Source organism: Corythoichthys intestinalis, chromosome 1, assembly GCF_030265065.1.
Source record: "Corythoichthys intestinalis isolate RoL2023-P3 chromosome 1, ASM3026506v1, whole genome shotgun sequence".
Taxonomy (NCBI): Eukaryota; Metazoa; Chordata; class Actinopteri; order Syngnathiformes; family Syngnathidae; genus Corythoichthys; species Corythoichthys intestinalis.
The window spans coordinates 35,916,859-35,936,311 of NC_080395.1; the positions used below are offsets into that span (position 1 = coordinate 35,916,859).

General features: G+C 39.5%; 2 protein-coding genes across 2 annotated transcripts in view; one reads left to right on the forward strand and one right to left on the reverse strand.

Moving 5' to 3' along the window:
• Positions 1 to 18,977, reverse strand: part of ush2a (Usher syndrome 2A (autosomal recessive, mild)) — a 428,293-nt gene extending 409,316 nt beyond the window's left edge. Inside the window, exons 1-5 of the mRNA XM_057848749.1 lie at positions 18,527 to 18,977; positions 17,361 to 17,989; positions 12,946 to 13,160; positions 12,524 to 12,754; positions 1,785 to 1,953 (exon numbers count right to left, since the gene is read on the reverse strand). Coding sequence (XP_057704732.1) covers positions 1,785 to 1,953; positions 12,524 to 12,754; positions 12,946 to 13,160; positions 17,361 to 17,714 — 969 coding nt within the window. The 5' untranslated portion in view covers positions 17,715 to 17,989; positions 18,527 to 18,977. The remainder of the gene's footprint in view (positions 1 to 1,784; positions 1,954 to 12,523; positions 12,755 to 12,945; positions 13,161 to 17,360; positions 17,990 to 18,526) is intronic.
• LOC130923262 (myosin light polypeptide 6-like) lies at positions 11,204 to 12,002 on the forward strand. The gene has a single exon (XM_057848861.1). It carries the CDS (start codon positions 11,317 to 11,319, stop codon positions 11,920 to 11,922), a length of 606 nt encoding a protein of 201 aa, XP_057704844.1. The 5' UTR covers positions 11,204 to 11,316; the 3' UTR covers positions 11,923 to 12,002.
• Positions 18,978 to 19,453: the final 476 nt, after the last annotated feature.

The following is a 19,453-nucleotide window of genomic DNA, read 5'->3' on the forward strand; positions in this document are numbered from 1 at the left end:
AGAGCAGCATGCAGTTGTTGTGTGCAACTAATAAGGGCAGGATGTGTCTGAGGAGAAGTTTTCTACATGTCCGTCCATGATCAAAAGTAAGTAAATATTCCTCTATTTAAAAAAAGGTTTGTAGTGTTTACTTTGTAATTGCTGTATTCGCGGCCATTTTTAACACAAAGTTGCAATTCCTGATGGGGTAGAAAATTTGACAGAACACGGGCACACGAAGACGGCAATAAGCAGAGTATAGCACTCTCCCGGCGGGGTCGTGGTGTGCGACCGGTTGTCGGCAGAGTGGCATTCTCGGTGGACAAGGAGCATGTCAGCCACAAAATGCAAGCCACCTCCATATTAAAACGTGTGCCATGATCTCAGTATATGACATAATACAAAACACGATGTTTAGTCACTTCCTCATATGTCCAATAGTCCCACAGTTGTTTTGGCCAATCTCGGGGTGAATGGGAACTTTCTGAAACTCAAAAAGGCTCACACGCCTCACCCTGGTGTATCTACAAAAGCCTGCAGCCGTTTGGCTGGCATGATGCAAAAAATAAACGAATGAGTCCGCAAAATCAGCTGAATCCGCAGTCCATCTGCATGCTATAAAGCAATGCTGTATTGTGAGATGCTGACCTGGGTGACGTCACATTCGCATTCATCCTAAACCCGAGACTGGAGCCAAAAATTACTTATTTTCATGGTGCAGGATTCAAAAATTGAATATATAAAACGATCGCTTCCACACACATCCAAGCTGTGCATTTCATTCAGGAACGTAAAATACTCGTGAAATATGAAATAAACATGCTTTTTGCTTTTCTCATACTGTATATCAGTGGTCTCCAAACTATTCCACATAGGGCCGCAGTAGGCGCAGGATTTCATTCCAACAAAACAAGATGACACCTTTGCACCAATCTGGTGTCTTACAAGTGTAATCAGTTGATTACAGTCAGGTGCTGCTTGTTTTAGTAGAAACTTGGTTAAACTGTCGGTACTCGATCGGTTGGAACAAAAACCAGGACTCACAGCGGCCCTTGATGAACGGTTTGGAGACCCCTGCTGTATATAATAGGGGTGCACCGATCAAAATATTCTGTCCGATCACCAAATTTCTAAAAGCCCGACCTACCAATCTCGACTTTTGCCTATCCTGATTATTTTTATAAACAACAGTAGCACCTATAATATTCCAATCTATCTTGTTTTATTGTAAAACACTGAACATTACCTGCGAAACAAGAATTTCTATTGCACATGCAAATGCGGAATATGCGAATGTGAAAATCAGCTTTAACTAAAAAGGTACTTTTTGACTGAATTCACGCACATAAGAAAGATCTTGAGGTCATCTCGCGGCCACAAAATAATTACCACTTAATAATTTCATTCTTTCACACATTAACATAGCAAAGAATAGCATGCATTACAATCAAAAACATGTTGGGGTCGCAAAGCTATGAAAATACCCAACAAGTGCACTTAAATGCTCATATTACGAATGTCAGTGCCCAAATGCTAGCAGGCTAATGTGGCTAACTGAAGCGAGACAGGATCAGCGGGCAAGATTGGTTATATTTTTAATTCATTGTCTAGGCCCCAAATCATCTGCCACTGAACACCTCTCCTGTTTGCAGTAAAGTACTGCACTACCGGTGCATTTTGCAAAAACTGGAAAGACACAGCCATCAATTACGAGGAAAACAAAAACAAGTTAACATTTTTAAAAAATGCATCGAATAAAATGAATTGATGAGTTTCGGATGAGTGCAAGAGATGTGTGTTGTTACCTGTAAAACAATGTGTGTCCACCTGTCCATCAAAAGTCGTCCCTCTGTTCTGAAGCTGACAGAAAGCGGAGTTGAACTTCTGGACTGAGTGTATTTCATACTGACAACTAGTTCCGACACGGTCACAGAAAAAACCAACTGGTCCCTTGACTTTTTCTCTAGCAACATCCTGAGAATGAAAAATACAAACATCAGTAAGAAATGACATGTGGTGAACGTTTCCAGCATCAGGACAGAGGCTGATATGTAAGTTAGTTTCTCAGAAAGAAAAGTTGGATCAGGAAAAACACCTGTTCAGTCAAGCACCACTAGATGCAGTCTCTCATTTAGACATTTATACATGTAATATTATTATTTTACATGACTACTAGGTTTCTGGAGCTACACGGGCTGCAGGCGAACAAGCTCCACGTGTCATATTAACCACCATCAGTGACATTTTATGGGAAATCAAGCCTTTTATGAACCCAATGACACACTCCATATAAATCAGCTTAGGATGAATGAGACAAGAGCATCTGTGTGAAACGTCTGGACATGTATGTCCACATAAGGAAAGCAGCATGGTACTGGACTGTCTCAGGAAATTAGAATACACAATATTCTAATTTTTTGAGACAGTCCTGTGTATATATACAGGACTGTCTCAGGAAATTAGAATACACAATATTCTAATTTCCTGAGACAGTCAGGAAATTAGAATATTGTGTATTCTAATTTTCCTGAGACAGTCAGGAAATTAGAATATTGTGTATTCTAATTTCCTGAGACAGTCCTGTATATATACACAGGACTGTCTCAAAAAATTAGAATATTGTGTATTGTAATTTCCTGAGACAGTCCAGTATATCAAGTTAAGTCAAAAATTACTTTCTCAACAGGGATTTTACTTCAATATTGAAAGTCGAGTGATATGACACAGATTCGCTTCATCATCACACTTCATATGACATCGAAGCACTAACCCCAAAAATATGTTACCAGCTCGGTTAACCGAACGTTTTTGATTCCAATTAGGGCTGCCAAACGATTAAAATTTTAATCAAGTTAATTACAGCTTAAAAATTAATGAATCGTAATTAATCGCAATTCAAACCATCTATAAAATATGCCATATTTTTCTGTAAATTATTGTTGGAATGGAAAGATAAGACAAGACGGATATACAGTGCCTTGCAAAAGTATTCGGCCCCCTTGAATCTAGCAACCTTTCGCCACATTTCAGGCTTCAAACATAAAGATATGAAATTTAATTTTTTTGTCAAGAATCAACAACAAGTGGGACACAATCGTGAAGTGGAACAACATTTATTGGATAATTTAAACTTTTTTAACAAATAAAAAACTGAAAAGTGGGGCGTGCAATATTATTCGGCCCCTTTACTTTCAGTGCAGCAAACTCACTCCAGAAGTTCAGTGAGGATCTCTGAATGATCCAATGTTATCCTAAATGACCTATGATGATAAATAGAATCCACATCTGTGTAATCAAGTCTCCGTATAAATGCACCTGCTCTGTGATAGTCTCAGGGTTCTGTTTAAAGTGCAGAGAGCATTATGAAAACCAAGGAACACACCAGGCAGGTCCGAGATACTGTTGTGGAGAAGTTTAAAGCCGGATTTGGATACAAAAAGATTTCCCAAGCTTTAAACATCTCAAGGAGCACTGTGCAAGCCATCATATTGAAATGGAAGGAGCATCAGACCACTGCAAATCTACCAAGACCCGGCCGTCCTTCCAAACTTTCTTCTCAAACAAGGAGAAAACTGATCAGAGATGCAGCCAAGAGGCCCATGATCACTCTGGATGAACTGCAGAGATCTACAGCTGAGGTGGGAGCGTCTGTCCATAGGACAACAATCAGTCGTACACTGCACAAATCTGGCCTTTATGGAAAAGTGGCAAGAAGAAAGCCATTTCTCAAAGATATCCATAAAAAGTCTCGTTTAAAGTTTGCCACAAGCCACCTGGGAGACACACCAAACATGTGGAAGAAGGTGCTCTGGTCAGATGAAACCAAAATTGAACTTTTTGGCCACAATGCAAAACGATATGTTTGGCGTAAAAGCAACACAGCTCATCACCCTGAACACACCATCCCCACTGTCAAACATGGTGGTGGCAGCATCATGGTTTGGGCCTGCTTTTCTTCAGCAGGGACAGGGAAGATGGTTAAAATTGACGGGAAGATGGATGCAGCCAAATACAGGAACATTCTGGAAGAAAACCTGTTGGTATCTGCACAAGACCTGAGACTGGGACGGAGATTTATCTTCCAACAGGACAATGATCCAAAACATAAAGCCAAATCTACAATGGAATGGTTCAAAAATAAACGTATCTAGGTGTTAGAATGGCCAAGTCAAAGTCCAGACCTGAATCCAATCGAGAATCTGTGGAAAGAGCTGAAGACTGCTGTTCACAAACACTCTCCATCCAACCTCACTGAGCTCGAGCTGTTTTGCAAGGAAGAATGGGCAAGAATGTCAGTCTCTCGATGTGCAAAACTGATAGAAACATACCCCAAGCGACTTGCAGCTGTAATTGGAGCAAAAGGTGGCGCTACAAAGTATTAACGCAAGGGGGCCGAATAATATTGCACACCCCACTTTTCAGTTTTTTATTTGTTAAAAAAGTTTAAATTATCCAATAAATTTTGTTCCACTTCACGATTGTGTCCCACTTGTTGTTGATTCTTGACAAAAAATTAAAATTTTATATCTTTATGTTTGAAGCCTGAAATGTGGCGAAAGGTTGCAAGGTTCAAGGGGGCCGAATACTTTTGCAAGGCACTGTATACATTCAACATACGGTACATAAGTACTGTATTTGTTTATTATAACAATAAATCAACAAGATGGCATTAACATTATTAACATTCTCTTAAAGCGATCCATGGATAGAAAGACTTGTAGTTCTTAAAAGATAAATGTTAGTACAAGTTATAGAAATTTTATATTAAAACCCCTCTTAATGTTTTCGTTTTATTAAAATTTGTAAAATTTTCAATCAAAAAATAAAGTAGTAGCTCGCCATTGTTGATCTCAATAATTACACCATGCTCACTCATTGTACTAACCCATAAAATCAATTGGACCCAAGCGCCAGCAGAGGGAGCCAAACACCAAAAAACAAGTAACAAGCGGACATTACACTGTACTGTCATTTTTGTCTGTTTGAGCAGGGCATGTGCGTTAATTGAGTCAAATATTTTAATGTGATTAATTTAGAAAATTAATTACTGCCCGTTAACGCGATAATTTTGACAGCCCTAATTCCAATATAACTTATTTATATTTTTATAGGGCTAAACTTCATTATTGTTATTAAGTAAGAACAGGTGGCTGGCTATTGGTGTATTATATGAAATCACAGCAACAGAGAAATAAAAGGAAGATGGACAGAGGTGAGGAGAGAGACCGCTTTTCATCTGGATTCTTTGAAGGCAGTCATGGTTGTATCGACTACAAAAGACTGGCCTGACCACAACATCAGAAAGAGGGAGAGGGAGACAGAGAAAGCCAGGTACAGGTGTCATGTTCAGAAAGCCAAGACAACAAGACCTATCTCCTATCTGAATGTCCAGGGAGACAATTTCACAAACAAAGTCCCAGCAAGAATAATGAAAGAGATATTATCTTAATGTGATTGTCAGTTTAACGGAAAAGGCAAATGCCATTGCACATGATTCAAAAGTGCATATGTTACCTGTTGAAACACCCCATTCAACTTTTATAATGCTCTCTCTGTCTCTTGTCAATGTTAATGAGAGTTTGAAGTGAACACTTTTCATGACGTATATTTGAGCCCACAATTTACTAAAAAATTTTAACCAAACGAGTGACGTTTGGGAACAGCATCTGGTTTCCACTTAAAAAGTTAAAGGTTGGGTATCTTTTGAATTTGGACAATTCTATTTCTGGTTGGAATTTTGATTACCTTATTTTTCGGACTATAAGTCGCACCTGAGTAAAGACGCACAAGCCATAAAATGCCCAACGAAGAGGACAAAAAAAACATATACTGTATAAGTCGCATCGGAGTATAAGTCGCATTTTTGGGTGAAATTTACTTGAAAAAAATCCAACACATAGAACAATATGTCATCTTGAAAGGCCATTTAAAATAAAAAGAAAACAATAGAGAACAACATGCTGAATAAGTGTACAGTATGATAATGGTAAATGATGCATGAACAGCGAAATGCGAACGTGGCTGGTATGTTAACGTAACATAGCTATTAAGTGTTATTCACATAACGATAGCATAAAGAACATGCTAAAAAGTTTACCAAACCATCAGTGTCACTCCAAAACACCAAAATAACATGTGAAATGACATAATAATGTGTTAATAATATAAATATATGATAATTATATAAATATAAATGAAATATATGATAATGATATAAAAGAATAACGAATGTAAACAGTTTGGGTTATGATAGGTGCTAATTATGATTCTGCACCACATCATCGCCTTTGTTACAAAACCGTGATCCCTCGCTACTTTGCGCTTCAAACTTTGCACCCTCAGCCCATCTTGGATTTTTTTTTTTCCAATAAAGAAAAAAAAAATACAGATGAGCTTTCCGTAGTCAATCGCGTAGTCTCACTCTTGCCTCCCTCCCTTTCCCTGCTCTTTGTTCGTCAGGCAGTGCACGTGCACTGGAGTTGCTTATTAAAGTTAACGATGATAAACAAATGTTTGTGTTTGATCTGGCCAGAGTCACTAACTTCAAAAGCGCCGCATGCGTCAATATTTGTTGTTAAACAGTTGCTGTGGCAACTCATTGTGTGTAAGTGAGCAGCTTGAGCGGATTTGAGTGGACTCAGTCAATTAAGCATTTAATAAAGACAAGCATTTCTCTACTTCATTCTTGTTTAAAAATAATTCGGTGGGACTGTAACATGTTTAAAACTTATTATAATTATTACATTTGAAGTGCTTAAAAACCATTTATTAAAATATATATCTATAAAAGTTTTTTTTATTATACTTTGGGGAAATAAAATGGAAAAAAAACTTAAAAAAAAAAAAAAATATATATATATATATATATATATATACATTAAGCCTGAACGATCTATCGTTTAAACATCGCCATCGCAAGGACGTGCGATAGTTTTTTTGTTATTTTTTCTGATCCACAAACCCTTGATCTGCTTCATTCGCTCGCACAGCCTCTCTCACCCCCTTTCCCAGCTCTCAGTCACTGCGGCACTTGCTTATTAAAGTTAACAATGGCTTTGAGCTGGTCAAAGAAGCCGGGCAGCAATCTGTCAATCAAACTGTTTAACTTGTTAAACAGTTTCTGAAAAGGAGCGCTGGCTGGAATGAATGTGTGTGTCTGTGTGGGGAGAATGTGGAGACGTTCGAGATACATAAAATAAACACCAGAAGTGATTATGAGGAGTTTGTAATTTCTACATGTCCCTCCTAGACTCACAGCCATGTTAGCCATTTAATAAAGTCAAGCATTTTTCTACTACAGTACTTTATTCTTGTTTTAAAAAAGGATTCAGTGGGACAGTCATGTTTAAAACTGATCATAATTATTACATTTAAAGTGCTTAAAAAGCATTTATTTAAAAAAAAAAAAAATATATATATATATATATATATATATATATATATATATATTTTTTTTTTTTTTTTAATCATACTTTGGGGGGAAAAAGTGAAGAAAAAACATGTCTTATATGTATCTCTTTCCAGTGCTAGATCTGAATAAATACATTGAGCACACACACACACACAAAAAATGTGTGTGTGTGTGTGTGTGTGTGGGGGGGGGGGGGGGGGGTATGCGCTACTTCGCGGTTTTTCACTTATCGCGGCGGGTTCTGGTCCCTATTAACCGCGAAAAACAATGGAATACTGTACACTGTGGTCGTGATGAGTCATCCAAAGTCTTTCCAAAGAGCTATTCAAGTCATCTAGTAAAAATGTCTTTAAAAAAAAATATATATATATATATATATATATATTTTTTTTTTTTTTAATATCGCAATATTATATCGCAAACCCCAAAAAACATCGCAGCAATAGTTTTTACAATATCGTTCAGGCCTAATATATATCGCTTTCCAATGCTGAATCTGAATAAATACATTGAACACAAAAAAAAAATGAGGGGGGGTGTGCTACTTTGCGTTTTTTTACTTATCGTGGCGGGTTCTGGTCCCCACTAACCGCCAAAAACGTGGGATCTCTGTACCAGAAGACATGTTCAATTTATATATAATAAGTGTTTCAATTGTCTTTTATAGTCAACGTGCTTTCAAAAAATTTATCAGCCTCAAATATCAAGTTAGAAAATTGTCTTTGACATCGTGAATCAGCCAATTACAACATACAGAACATTTAGTCCGGTGCTACTTATCTTTTTTTTTTTTTTTTTTTGACTAGTTTGACTCGTACTCCAAAACGACCTATAGTCCGGAAAATAAGAATTTTATTTTATATTTTAAAAATATTTCACTATTTACCTTGAAAAATGAGAATGAAAACAAACATGGCCATATCTGGGGAAAAAAACAGCTAATTTATGTATGACTCCCCAAAAACTGGGTTTCAGACTGCCGAGTACTAAAAATATTCATTAAAAGTCAGCAGCAAATTTACTGTTTGCGTGAAAAATGTTGTTGCACTCCGTCAAATTTGAAAGGCCAAATGCCTCTGCTCAGGAGCAGTCTGTCCGGAACCCGTAGATGCTTTTTCCTCAGCACTTCCTGCATGTTCGTAGCGTCTATTTAAAAATGTGATATCATCATTTAGGATGCTGATGATTCCGGGTCCACTTTGTAGATGGTCTTTCAAGTGTGGAAGTTGGTCTACAATGCGTGGAAAAATTTATGTGTATTTATGGCTGCGTTTATCTGGACTGGCGTGACTTGACCTTCCCAAAAATAAAAGTCCTTTGTGTCAATCGTCTCTTTCATCGTCTTCTCTACTAATTTCACACTACAAAACGTACAGGTTTGGGTTATTTGTTAGAGCTCTGCCCACACCTCAACACCTAACCCTACAACCCTTGCTAAGAGGACACATTCCTGACTTGCCTGCATTATCTTCTCTGGACTGACTCACAGAGCTGAGCTGACAGTGTTGCCAGATTGGGTGGGTTCCTGCCAGGTTGGGAGAAAATGCATGTGGTGGGTTGATAGAAATTTGACTACTTTTGACAAAGTTTGGCGGTTTTAGGAAGAACCATTTTGATTAGTTTTAATAGTTCAACTTGTACGTCTAAGACTAAAACCTTGAGGTTAAGCTTTGTTAACTGAACTTTCATTTTAGTGCCTCACAAAGGGCAGAGGTGTGAACTGCTTGTAATTTCTGATTTGAAGGTACTGTCAAATCCAACAAAATACAGTGGTACCTCTACATTGGAAGTTCATTCGTTCCAGGGCCGTGTTTGTAAGTCTAAATGGTTGCAGGGTTTTCCTATAAGAATACATAATAATTCCATTAATTTATTCCACAGCCAGAAAACCTACACGAAATCCTTAATAAATACTGCTGGTACTAATACAAATGGCAATTACAAATAGCAAAACAAATAAATTCTTAATAAAACCCGGAATAATAAAATAAAAATAATAATTCCTGTAATAATGTAAGGAATCGGGTTCTAATGTGGCAGACGTGTTTTTGCGTGCTGTACCTAAATGCACCGCATCGCTGATGTGACAGAGAGGGAAAGGTGCAGTTAAGATTTTACTTTCTCTTTTATTGTTTGTTGACAACACAGTCAACTGTGGCGGACAGTAGGCGTGTTGTGTTGCACAGGTTATGAAATAAATGATTAAAAACTTGACAAAGCTGGCGATTTCTTTGGCGGTGATACCACAATAATAATTGTCACCGTAAAGACTGGAGAACGGAGGTCGGAGGAGGACCGTGGAGATCTTAGACATTCTAAGGACGTATTGTTGAGCCACTTCACGGATGAACACCCCCAGCTCATATTTTTTCTTCATTTCCATCTTCATTTTAATGGTAAGCGTCACCTTTTGCCTTGTTTCACCACCTGCACTAACCTTCTTGGAACCTGTGTTGATTTCTCTCACAAGAAAATCCGCTGTGCGTCCGTCTGCGGCGCTATCATGTTGTCGTATTTCGAGCATATCGTCCAATGTAGAAACAAATGGAGAGTCAAATTTTACGTCGGATGTCGAAAAGATCGCGTGTCGAAGCGATCGTATGTCAAGGTACCACTGTAATTCTAAGTATGACAAGATTAAAATGCACTGTAAATTTTTTGGTTTTGTTCCGTATTCTGGTGTTTCGAATCGTTTCCGCTTGACAGCTGGATTTGCCTTTGCTTCAACATGAATCTCATTAGAAATATTTGACCCAGAATCCACTTGGAATCGACGCTGGGAAATATTGACCAAGTTGTTCTTTGACCGTGATTTCTATTGACTAAATTGTATTTTTATTGTTTAATGATGAATAAATAAAAACTGATTACATTTTAATTCATTTTGTTTAGGGCTCTCAAAATTATCGCGTTAATGGGCGTCAATTAGTTTTTTTTAATTAATCACGTTAAAATATTTGACTTCATTTACTGCACATGCCCCACTCAAACAGATTAAAATGAAAGCAAAGTGTCATTTCCACTTGTTACTTGTGTTTTTTGGTGTTTTTCCGCCCTCTGCTGGCGCTTGGGTGCGACTGATTTTATGGGTTTCAGCACCGTAATTATTATTGACATCAACAATGGCGAGCTACTAGTTTATATTTTGATTAAAAATTTTACAAACTTTATTAAAACAAAAACATTAAGAGGGGTTTTAATATAAAATTTCTATAACTTGTACTATCATTTATCTTTTAAGAACTACAAGTCTTTCTATCCATGAATCGCTTTAACAATGTTAATGCCATCTTGTTGATTTATTGTTATAATAAAAAAATACAGTACTTATGTACAGTATGTTGAATGTATATATCCGTCGTCTTATCTTTCCATTCCAACGATAATTTACAGAAAAATATGGCATATTTTATAGATGGTTTGAATTGCGATTAATTACGATTAATTAATTTTTAAGCTGTGATTAACTCGATTAAAAATTTTAATCGTTTGACAGCCCTAATTTTGTTTATTGAAACAAATACAATAGTTTTCATCTTATCGAAAAAGACCTACATCGTCCATGCTTGTCGGCGAAACAGCTAAGATTCCACTGCAATTTGTCCACCTCTGTTGACTTATTTTTTTTCTGGTTATAATGCGAAAATATACATAGGATTATAAAAGGGAAACATTTTATCTTGAATGAGTACGTTGGAAGTTGGGCTGGTCTTTATTAAACTGGATGGTTTTTATGGTGCGATTGGGCTGGATACTGTCGTTCACATCTGGCAACCCTGTATGTGAAGGTCATCAGAGGCAGACCTTATCACAGTCGGGTGTTTCTATTCCTGTGGTTGTCCATCTTGGGCCATGGCAGCAGGCCCAGCGGTGCCTATAAGAGCAGCACAGGACCCCAGGCCCGCACTTGCTCGCCCTTAGTCGACATGGCCCCCAAGAAAGTGGAAGCCAAGAAGCCCACAGAAAGCAAGAAAGCGGCCGAGGTTAAGAAGGACGACAGCGGCGGAGCAGCGTCAACTCCCGCCCCCGCGCCACCGGCCAGCGCTCCCGAGGTGGACCCAAAGATCGTTGCGGTGGAGTTCAGCGCAGAGCAGACAGAGGAGTTCCGCGAAGCCTTCGCACTGTTTGACGAGACGCCAGCAGGCGAGATGAAGATCACCTACGCACAGTGCGGTGATGTGATGCGGGCGCTGGGTCACAACCCCACCAACGAGGAGGTCCTGAAGCTGCTGGGCCGGCCCAAGGCAGAGGAGATGCACTCCAAGCTGTTGGACTTCGAGGCCTTCCTGCCCATGCTGCGGCACGTGGCCGGCGCACAAGACCGCGGCCACTTTGAGGACTTTGTTGAGGGCCTGAGGGTCTTCGACAAAGAGGGCAATGGCACCGTCATGGGGGCCGAGCTGCGCCACGTGCTTTCCACCCTGGGCGAGAAAATGACCGAGGACGAGGTGGACCGCCTAATGGCCGGCCAGGAGGACGCCAATGGCCACGTCAATTATACTGACTTTGTCAAACACATAATGGCTGGTTGAGCAGAGTTGTGCTCTAGCGATGCGCGGTTAAGCGAATAAACGTGTCGGCGGCCGGCAAATAAAGACCAAATTCTTCTCTACTTGTGTATTTGACTCATCTTTATTGCCTTGCTCTGTGGTCTTATCACCTTCGGTACTTAAAGCGCCAGCTGTAACATTTGTCTTCTGATTAATCGATGCCTGGTTGATCAGTAAGGACTTTTCAAGACAATAACAAAGTTAGAAATGATGCTTTTTCTTTTTTTTTAAATAATCACCTGATCTTACCCCACTGAGCTGTTATCAGAGCAACTTGGCTGTATGGGGGGAAAAGAAGTACCCATCATGCCAATCCAATTTAAAGGAGGGGGTTTTTTTGGAAGCAAGGAGTGAAATAACTTCAGATTACCTCAACACATTAGCACCTAAAATCTGCAATGCTGTAATTGCTGCAAATTGAGCATTCTTTGTCGAAAGCAAGGTTTAAATGAGTAAATTATCATTCAAACCAATCCAATCATCAAAACCACAAAATTCTCTAGATGGCCAACCCTAAACCTTTGAACAGCACTGTATGCACAGTAAAGCAAACCCATACAAAAACAGAAAACCTCAAACTCACATTTCTCCGAGGGAACTTGGTTTAATCCATAATGCCAGTGTGAGTGATCCTGAAGTGCCCAGCTTCTGAGAGGGAGGAGACAGAAGACATTCCTGCTGGCCTTGAGGAAACAGAACACTCCCAGATACAGATGAAACCCCACTTGACAAAGAGGTGGACAAATTGTCCAACTCTGGCGACTGATGGATTAGAGGATGGGTGTCTTTAGAGTCTTCTGTAACACATGCACCCCTAGTGAGAGGGGAAAATGGTTAAAATTGGGTTATCTGAGCACTTTATATAATTTCCATGGCCATAATGCTTCTCATGACATTATTACTTTTGTAAACTTAAAACTGCGTTGTCAAGCCTTATCAGTTACTAATAACACTAAATACGCTGGTTTTATAGTCAGTCACGTACAGTTTTAAAACTCATATTACCTGTACGCAGGCAGTAGCAGTGGGGCATAAGGTGGCGTGGAGGATCTATAGGGACACTCCTGGTCGCAGGAGGCCTGATGGCACATGAAAAGCTCAGCCTGTGAAAAAGCCGTCTGGCAGTAGACGCTCCGATCCGGAACCCCACAGGTAGAACGAGCAGGGGAGGTGGACACGGGTTTGAAAGCAGCAATGTTCTCCATTGGTGGGAAATGTCCCTTTAATAATAACAGAGGATTGAACAAGTGTGACCATTCCAATTTAATCTGGACCTCTTGTACTTATTCCTATCAGCAGTAACCCGACACACTCGGATACAATAATGACAATCTAGCGAGAGTCACGTAATTTAACGGCCTGTGCGTTAACTAATGTATGTTGAACTCATCCGGTGGATGGCCTGTCCTAAAATCACACCAAGTGAATACTCACTTGCACTAAAAATGTGTAAGAAATATGAGAATGAGAAATGTTAAAGCAGTGCCAAATACTTCCATTAAAAAAATAAATAAATAAACCAAACTGACTAATAGAGAAAAAATAAGAGCGCAGATCTTTCAATGACGATTTGACGTTTGATGATAAAGTCCAAATCAAGTACGTTTGACATAGCACTCATATTTTAAGTTTGCAGCCAATACAGGAAAAAAACAGTAGCTATACCTAATCTTATAATCTAATTCCATGCATACTACAGGTGAAACATTATTTTGAAAAGGTGATATATCGCGATATTTTCTTATCTCAATAGGTTATCCATATGCTCCCAACATAACTTGGTACAGTGTAGCATTTAAAAAAATGGTATCACCCTTTAACTGCCAGTGACTATGATTATTGTCCAATGCAATTTGACAGAGGAAGGTTGGCAGCTCTATCATCGACAATGAAAGTAAAACATGATCACTTAATGCCAGTCATTTTAGTTGAAATGGATTTGATGATTATCACTGTCAATGGCAGGGAATGAGTTAACCCTTTAACACCGAACGTGGCGGCGGCGGCAAAATTACACAATCATCTTTAAAGCCTGGTCACGCTGCGATTACGTGACCGACGTGCTGCTGGTTATTCTCATTTGAAAGTGCGGAAGATGAAGTCCACGCCCGTTTTTACTTGAAGTCAATCGACCAAGTAAAACGGGAGATAATGTCATTTGAGTTTTATAGTTTTATTGCAGTCATAAATAGGCATTAAAATGCTACATGGACCATGTGTTTATGGTCATATTTCCATCATTTCTTTTCCTTTTTCAAAAACGAAAGCACCATGAAAGACTACATATCCAAGGAGCCATTGAGAGGTCAAGAAGGTCGGATGTAATGTGAACATTTTTAATAAATTGCCAAGTGAGGCGTCACCTAAGGAGAGGGAAGCGAGGTAGCGAGCGACGGCCGGGTGGATTGAGCTAGTGACTTTGAAACGTGCGGAATGAATCAAAAACTAAATTTAGCGTAAGCTAAAGCATTATTTCATCAACTCGAGGAAGATGATGGACCAGATTTATCGTTTTCTCCAGATGAGTCGGCGAGTTGGTAAGAGTGACAGGCTGACAGTGCAAACGGCAGAAGAGTGAGCTGTGTGACGTAATGTATGACGAGGCCCTCCTTTCTCTTGCTCAAGGGGGAACTGAGTGGCATGCCAGTAAAAATGGAACTGAACTAGTTTATTGTCAATATTTTGCAAAGCTTTTTCAATGTTATATATACAGTGTATCACAAAAGTGAGTACACCCCTCGCATTTCTGCAGATATTTAAGTATATCTTTTCATGGGACAACACCGACAAAATGACACTTTGACACAATGAAAAGTAGTCTGTGTGCAGCTTATATAATAGAGTTAATTTATTTTCCCCTCAAAATATAGCCATTAATATCTAAACCCCTGGCAACAAAAGTGAGTACACCCCTACGTACATCCTTAATGTCCAAATTGAGTACTGCTTGTCATTTTCACTCCAAAATGTCATGTGACTCGTTACAGGAGTGCTGTCAGCATTGCTGCAGAGATTGAAGAGGTGGGGGGGGGTCAGCCTGTTAGTGCTCCGATCATACGCCGCACTCTACATCAAATTGGTGTGCATGGCTGTCACCCCAGGAGGAAGCCTCTTCTGAAGACGGTTCACAAGAAAGCCCACAAACAGTTTGCTGAAGACATCTCAACAAAGCACATGGATTACTGGAACCATGTCCTATGGTCTGATGAGACGGGCGGGCTTTCTTGTGTACCATCTTAAGACAAATGATTAACAAATTATATAAAATTAATCATATACAAATTACGTCACAATGAAAAAAAATGGTGTCTGTAAAAAAGTCACGGATATCTACCTCATAACTATCTCTTAATTGTATTTTTTCTTTGCCGTCTCATTTTCTCCGATATGTTAGATCAGGGTTCACTAAATCCAGACCTCAGTGCCACTTTTCCTGTCGTGTTTTCCATGTCTCCCTTCCCCAACACACCTGAATCAAAATAATCAGGATCATTATCAGGCTTCTGGAGAGGTTGCTGATGACATAATCATTTGATTCAGGTGTGTTAGGGGAGAGAGACGTGGAAAACACGACAGGAAAAGTGGCACCGAGGTCCGGATTTAGTGAACCCTGTGTTAGATGATAAATAATCGATCCAAACAAAGAAAAATTGAAAAAAAAATTAAAAGGGTAAGTATATAAAAAAGAAAATCTCGACCACTCCTTGATGTCTGCAATTTCTGCACGTCCCTTGTTATATTACCATCCTTCACCCATAAAATCCCTAAAAAATCCAGCCAAATTGGGGGTCTTAGTGCGGAACTTCAAGTCACCTGAGTGTTTTCCGCCATATACACAACATACCGTATTGGCCCGAATATAAGATGGTGTTTTTTGCATTAAAATAAGATTGAAAAAGAGGGGGTCGTCTTATATTCGCGGTCTAGACATTATACCCATACGCATAGATATCATTGAAGCGATGTTCTGTTATGACAAACCTCAGCTACTCTCCCCATTCACGACGCTAGATGGCGCCAGATATCATTGGAGCGATGTTCTGTCATGACAGATCTCAGCTACTAGTTTAACCAGTTTGCATTATTTTATTGCAATGTTTTTCCTTATTCAGATTTGTTTCAAGACTACAGTTACAGTTAGACTTCGCTTTGATAGTTAATGCAGTTATTGCAATTTTGTTGTTTTATCACAATAGATTGGTTTATTTACACTTCAAAAACCAGAAGCCATTCATTTACGAATGTGATTGCACTTTAGTTTGCATATTTAAATGTTCAGATATTAAGATTTGAATGAGGCAAAATAACATGCTTTTTCTCCCAAATATATTGTTATAATCATTTGTTTTAGATCTACTGTAATTAAAAAATAATTTGGTGTTCAAAGCCTTTTTTCAAACCTGAGTCTTGAAAAAGAGGGGGTCGTCTTATAATCAGGGCCATCTTATATTTGGGCCAATACGGTATATATTTTCACTATTTTGCACTGTTGGTCTACTGTATACAACCTGTTTTGACTACAGTATGTGTAAAGGCCAAAAACGCCTATGACTATACCTGCTGTCTGTGTTGAATTGTCAAACATACAAATATTCAGTCTTATTTATTTCTGCTGAATGTTTATCCTAACAAGCTGAATAGATATTATAGAGCTTCAAAACTGTTCGTCGAGCATGTTTGGTGTCAACGGGACATCAATATTACAAATTTTTACAAAAGATTTTGGGATTTTTTTGTCTTTTTGCGTCCAAAATGTTGATCATAATTGGTGAGTGCAGAAAACAGCGGTTTGGACATGAAGGTTATGGTGTCATGAAAAAAGAAACCCAACCAGGCGATTGTGAACATTCTTTTCTTTGAAATATACAGGCAACACCAAAGGCATGCGCATAAATTCGGACAAAATAAGCTCAGGTGTTTTAAAGGGTTTATAAAGGAACCAGTAGTTTGCTAGTGAAATTTTCCACTACAAAAGTGTACGCTAAGAAAGCCACTCATTTGCAGGAATATAAAATAGCAGTGTTGTGTTTATTCTCAAAAATATTGCACAGAAATATTCTCATAAATTGTGAGGAAGACAATATTTTTTTACATTACCTGCAAAAGTGTAAATCATAAAATAATTGTTATTGTGACTCTTGTATTGCAAATCATATCGTGAGGTATGCTGAAGTCCCCACCATAACTGGTTCCGATTAAAAGTGGTAAATAGAGATCAGCATAACTTTAGTTGAGCTAGTGTGGGCCAAAACACAGCCAAGCGTGCCAATGTTGCCACTTCTGCCTCACTTTAAGCCAAACAAACCCCTGGGTAAGACATACAATTCGAAGGGTTGAAAATAGTAACCAGCAAATACAGGAGACATTTTTGTATATGCATTGAAACCAACGAGTACATAATAACGTGTGGAGGTTCTTACCTGTAATGAAGCAGGTTTTGGACACAGACCAATGAAAAGGACACAAATGCAGAGGAAGATGTGTTGCCACCTCATCACCAACATTATTTTATAGCATATCTTGACATCTTCTGCATGATTTTTCATTGGACTTTCACAGCTTTTGCTCTTGTTTACATCCTGCTGGAGTGCTAATCCCATTAATGGAATACCAGAAGTTTGTACTTGAACTTTTCCAACATTCCAGTGGTCGTTAGTCCATAATTGATCTCGCGTTTCAATCATTTTAATAGTTGTTTTGCTTCGTGATTCTCTCTTCATTTGTAGCATTCTTCCCTTTGCTGTGCTGTCATGTTTAGGGCCTTCTGTTGCCATAAAAGATGACAAAATGAGTTTCTACAAGAGGAGGTTTTGGAACGTTCCTGAGGCCGGTATGATGTTCCAGAATCTGGAGATGCTTTAGAAGCCTTCCATCAGACCTTGAATAAGTGATGACTGGCATGGTATCATAGTAGCAGGGTAACGGAGAATTTTTTTACAGGCCAGTGCCCCCAAGGGTGAAAGTGCAAAGCTTCGGTCTCGGTTACACTGCCTGTCTGCCGCACACACAGACAACCAAAGCCTTTGCGTGATAGCTAGGATTTCACAACCTGTGGAGGGAAAGAGAGCAGCAGAAAAATGTGGTCAGAGCAAAATCCAAAATGAGACAAATCTGAGGCAAGTGAAATGCCATGCAGGCTATTCCCTGGCCAAAGCCGACACTATCATGTACAGCTTGATGGAGGCAGGGCTCAACTGATACTGCTACATCACTTTCCCCCTTTTTCTTCATTCCCCATTGAATTAAACATGCCCTGTTTCCTCCTGGCATGTGGCCTCCAGGTTCTCATACAACTCGACGGCTTTTTTTCGCATTGGTTTGCTGGAAATTGAGGCTTAGGCCAAAATCTCTCTTCATTGCAATGCTTATCAGCTTCAATTTCACATTTTGACACACACACACAAAAGGAGGCCAGCGGAGCAGTCAGGCTCAAGTGTTGAATTACTTGGACCCGCTCACAATAATATGCCTTGGAGAGGATGGACACAGTGTATCTAATAACGGTGACTATCTGTTGCTATATGCAGTCACAAATTTCTTGCAAATAAGCAGACGCAGTAAGAAATGGGAATGTATAGAGGCTCACCTGTTGCTGTGGGCTCCTGCAGCACAAGTCTTCACATTCTGAGTCAAAGCCAGAAAAAGTCCAACTTGTTGATTCGACAGAGTTCGGACTTAATTAGCGATTGAGCTAGCTATACCTGGAGCCAACCTGTCACGCCGGACAGACAAAATAGTCCTTCATTCAACTTCCTTCGCTTTACTTCTGATTTTATTGTGGGGAAAAAACACGAGGATATTTCGAAGTTGTCGGAGATAGCCGCCTCTTCCTCCTCTCGTCTCGTCTCTCTCGGTGTAATCTCATTCACAACAAGAAACACACGCGGGCGCTCCTAAGAAGATTAGTAGCAGCCAGCCACCATCTGGTCAGCGGCGCCACGCACATATCAAAGTAACGAGGACGTCACATTACACTACTCCGAGGCAAGTAACGTAGTGCTAGTTAGTAGAAAACGTAGATCTAATGTCAATCGGGCTCTCTCGTATATTCAACAATGTTGTGACTACGCCCCCACCTGTGCGGGATGAAGCTGAAATAAGTGACTCACCAGCGAGGGGACGCTACCGCGGTTACTAGGCAACGGTGATTATGACACGGCCAGAAGTGGCCACTTTAGTGGGGGACAGAGGCGTCACTAGGTTTTAAAAACAGGGGGGCTTAGCCCCCAGGAGATGACCAGGATGTAAGTGAACGTAGCGTAAAAGCTAGGGATGGGAGGATAGATACCAAAATGTCGATATTCCAATCCAGCACGTTAAATTTTAGATATCGATCCCCAAGCAAAAGTATCGATATCTGGAATTAATATATTATATTTTCTTTGTCAATTTTTGGGTATATTTTTGTGCACACTTTTTGTACTACTTTTCCCTTTCGCATTCTACACGCACGTAAGCAGTGCACACACATAAGCAGTGCACCGGCGTGTGCTCCCGCCCCCATTCACGTCCC